We start from the raw sequence: 3,432 nt of genomic DNA, 5'->3' as shown, positions 1-3,432 counted from the left end.
ACTGTCGTTTTAACAGTGGTAGTCTAAATCAGTGAAAGAACTGTTCTTATTGGTTTGATGGCTACTTTTTAAAAAGGTAACAAATTCATCTTTGTGAGAATATTGGTGTTTTTTTTTACCTGACTTTATATGTTATCTTGTGTATAGTTAATTTTACTGTGATTAACACATGTACTATGTTATGACTCCTATAAGCTGTACTGCTTTTGGAAACATCACCCCACCTCAGCCATAGGTGAGGTGTATTTGAGAGTTAACCTATGATACCCCACCTCACCCTGCTATACCATTTATAGGGCTATATTTGTTTAACAAGTCTCCTTCCTGTGAATTTCCTCTCAAGTGTGATGTTTAAATGAACTTTCAAACAAAGCTGTCATGTAATTAAGTCTGGACAATATTACTATGAACCCTCAGCAGGGGAGCATATCAAAATGACAGTAGGTCAATGGAAGGTAGCCCCAATAAACAGACAGCTCCAACAATGGGTGGGATTCCTTTATCTTAAGTGATACAATAATGGCAGATTGTGGTGTGATTCAGGGAGTTTTAGGTCAATTGTTTGTAAAGCTTATCTGATATGTAAGGATTCTATAGAGGAGCCCTCCTTTACAGTGTTGGGTCAGTTCATATATAGACAACAGGTCAATATAGTATTGGTCAGTTCCATATGCTGGTCACTATATATCACTGGCTGATGTTTTAATAAAGTATCAGGATTATAGTACCCAAATCCGATTCAGTTAATAAAAACTGTCTCCTTTTGATCTGTCCTAAGCCTGTAGGATGAAGGTTTTCACCTGTTAATGTACAGACAGAAATAACTTTCTGATGGTTTTATAGCTAGGTTATTGTTACTATGATATATACATTTATTTTTTGATTGGTTTATTTTTTATTATACTAAAAGAAATTTCTGCTGTCATTGTAGTCGGATATTTGCTATACTGAAATTAAAAAAAGAAATGCTGTGCTACCTTCCATCCATACACAACCCTGCAATTGTCAAAAACTTATTCTGGTGAAACAGTTGTGGATACAATTTACATTTGGGTACATACCATTTTAATATATATCTGTGTGTTTCAGGGACTGTTCAGCCATGTTGACAACTTTGTGGACCAAGAAAATCTGTCATTCCATGTTAAGATCAGGTAAGATGCTTGGAGACCCACAGGGCAGGAATAGGCCAGTATCTCCAATCTGATCATGTGATCAAGGATGGAGTGCTTTAATCTTGTTTAAATGGGCAAAAAAAGAAAATAATATCTTGTTAATAACTTATTAAAGGAAATTTAAATAGTAACCAAATTTGATCGATGTGATTTCATAAGTGTCTGATGTATCTTTCAGTTATTTGGAAATCTACAATGAGAGGGTTCGAGATTTACTGAGACCATCTTTGCTTAAGAAAAATGAGAAGTACACATTAAAAGTACGGGAACACCCAAAGGAGGGACCATATGTTCAGGGTAAGTTTACTGTTGGCTTTTAATTCAGGGTAAATTTATAGACAGGCTGCACTTCAGGCGAAATTATCATGTAAATAAATTCCCTGAAGAACATGTCATTTGTTTGAAATTGTATTAAATGTATGGATTAAATTTAGAAGAAAAAAAAAGTTTATATGTCTCATGTTCACCTGACTTTTTTTTAATTTTGAAGATTTGTCAACACATTTCATCAATGACAACCAACAGATCCAGGCTATTCTGGAGAGGGGCAATGAATACAGGTAAGATTTATTAAGGGATGGAGAGGGTAACAATATAGATAAAATACAGGTATGAAAATATAGTGACTGTAATCAAATTTATTCTCCTTTGTTGTTCAGGGTCTCTAAGTTACATTTAGATACAGTACTGACCATTGTGTCTGTAGGTTCACACAGTTTTTAGGTCAGGAATATTGCACAGGTGTTTCTGCATTATTATATGTGTCTCTACAATGACCCAAGAACTTTGTTTTGTAGTTAGATAAGTACAGAATTATGCTTTCCTTCTTCTGATGACCTCCCTAGGATGATGATCCAGTTGTTTTTCTTCTTCATTCAATGTTTTCCTTGTTTTATACTTGTAGAACGACTGCATCTACCTACATGCATGACCATAGCAGTAGAAGTCACGCCATTGTTACCATAGAATTCACTCAGGTAAGGCTTGTGGAGGTAGTCATCAAGGCCAGGTCCTTCTAGTGATGTATTTAAGCTATTTTAGTGTTTTGAACACAATCCCCCAAAAAAATCAATATGAAAATTTTCAACAAGATATACAGAATATGTGTCCTTAAGCTGGAGTCGATTAGGCTGTTAGGTCAAGGTCTGAATGAATAAACCACTTATAGTTGTAAGACTGGGGTAAAGCCATTAGGTCAAGGTCATACAATGAACATAACAAATACAGTTGTAAGGCTTAGGTCACAACCAAGAGGTCAAGGTCATGTTGGGATCCAAACAAGTCTGGCATAGTCAGAAGATGATTGGATTGTCAGTTTTGAAAACAACATGAGCTTGTTGGAACCTTGAGGGATGTTGTGGTAAAATAGCCACTCTTATTTGATGTGTGGTACAGAAGCATAGTGATGACAGACTGACCTGGTGTTATATATACAGTGGTGAAGAGACCTGGCACATGATAGACTGAGAAAACCTTCCCCACACATGGGGGTCTCTAGTATATACTCCCATCAACACAGGCTCATTCTCACCTCACTTGTGTTTACAGAAGACACACAAGTTGTTGATTTCCTGGGGCTAAATGTCATTTTGCTTTTACTTTGGTAGTTATTTGTTCTATTCTTTCAAGGCCATTCTGCTATTTTTTCTACAACTTGAGTTATACAGGATGATCTGTGATCAATAGTATCTACACATATACTGTTATGTTTTTATCATGTTCTCAAACATCTTTTCCATTTCTTTATATTTAAAATAAATAATAACTTGCATCACTTTTTATTTCTATAGTAATATGGTAATAACTTATTATATGGTATGTAATGTTAGACAGGAGTGTTTACTCTGGAGTTTCTTATCTTTGATTTGGCTATAAAACATTGAAATAGTTCCAGATTTCCTTTTTCTGTGTTTTGACTGTACATCAGAGCTGGCATCATTGGCCTGCTGTGGGCAGCATGTACCATCTGTTTGGGTGTCTGTTGTAGTGGGTCTGCTACTACACTTAAGTACCTAAATCTGTAAATCTTACCTTATCCTAAGATAACAGAAGATAATTCTGTCGTAAAAACAAACAAGGAGGTATAGGGAAAGTTGCTGTGGTCTGAGGGATGGATATCTGCCTGGCAGTTTTCTGCATGCTACATCGGGAGTTTCTGAAATAAGTAACAGCTAATCTGCTGTTGATGCAGTTAAAATTGGTCGCTTGTGTAAAACTCAAGCTGATGTTAGTTTTCTAAGCTGGGAATATTGTGTGT

The 3,432-nt window shown here is 35.7% G+C and overlaps 1 protein-coding gene across 1 annotated transcript; it reads left to right on the top strand.

Moving 5' to 3' along the window:
- Nucleotides 1-1,089: 1,089 nt before the first annotated feature.
- LOC110444524 (kinesin-like protein KIF16B) lies at nt 1,090-2,152 on the top strand (the record flags this gene model as incomplete). The annotated part of the gene is made up of 4 exons (XM_021488894.1): nt 1,090-1,154; nt 1,354-1,472; nt 1,666-1,735; nt 2,080-2,152. Coding segments are annotated over 4 exons (327 nt in total), but the record flags the coding sequence as incomplete, so codon positions are not given.
- Between the last annotated feature and the right edge of the window lie 1,280 nt (nt 2,153-3,432).

This window comes from Mizuhopecten yessoensis, unplaced genomic scaffold, assembly GCF_002113885.1.
Source record: "Mizuhopecten yessoensis strain PY_sf001 unplaced genomic scaffold, ASM211388v2 hete_36137952, whole genome shotgun sequence".
NCBI lineage: Eukaryota > Metazoa > Mollusca > Bivalvia > Pectinida > Pectinidae > Mizuhopecten > Mizuhopecten yessoensis.
The sequence above is the reverse complement of the archived record's forward strand: the minus strand, read 5'-3'. Positions and strand labels throughout refer to the sequence as shown.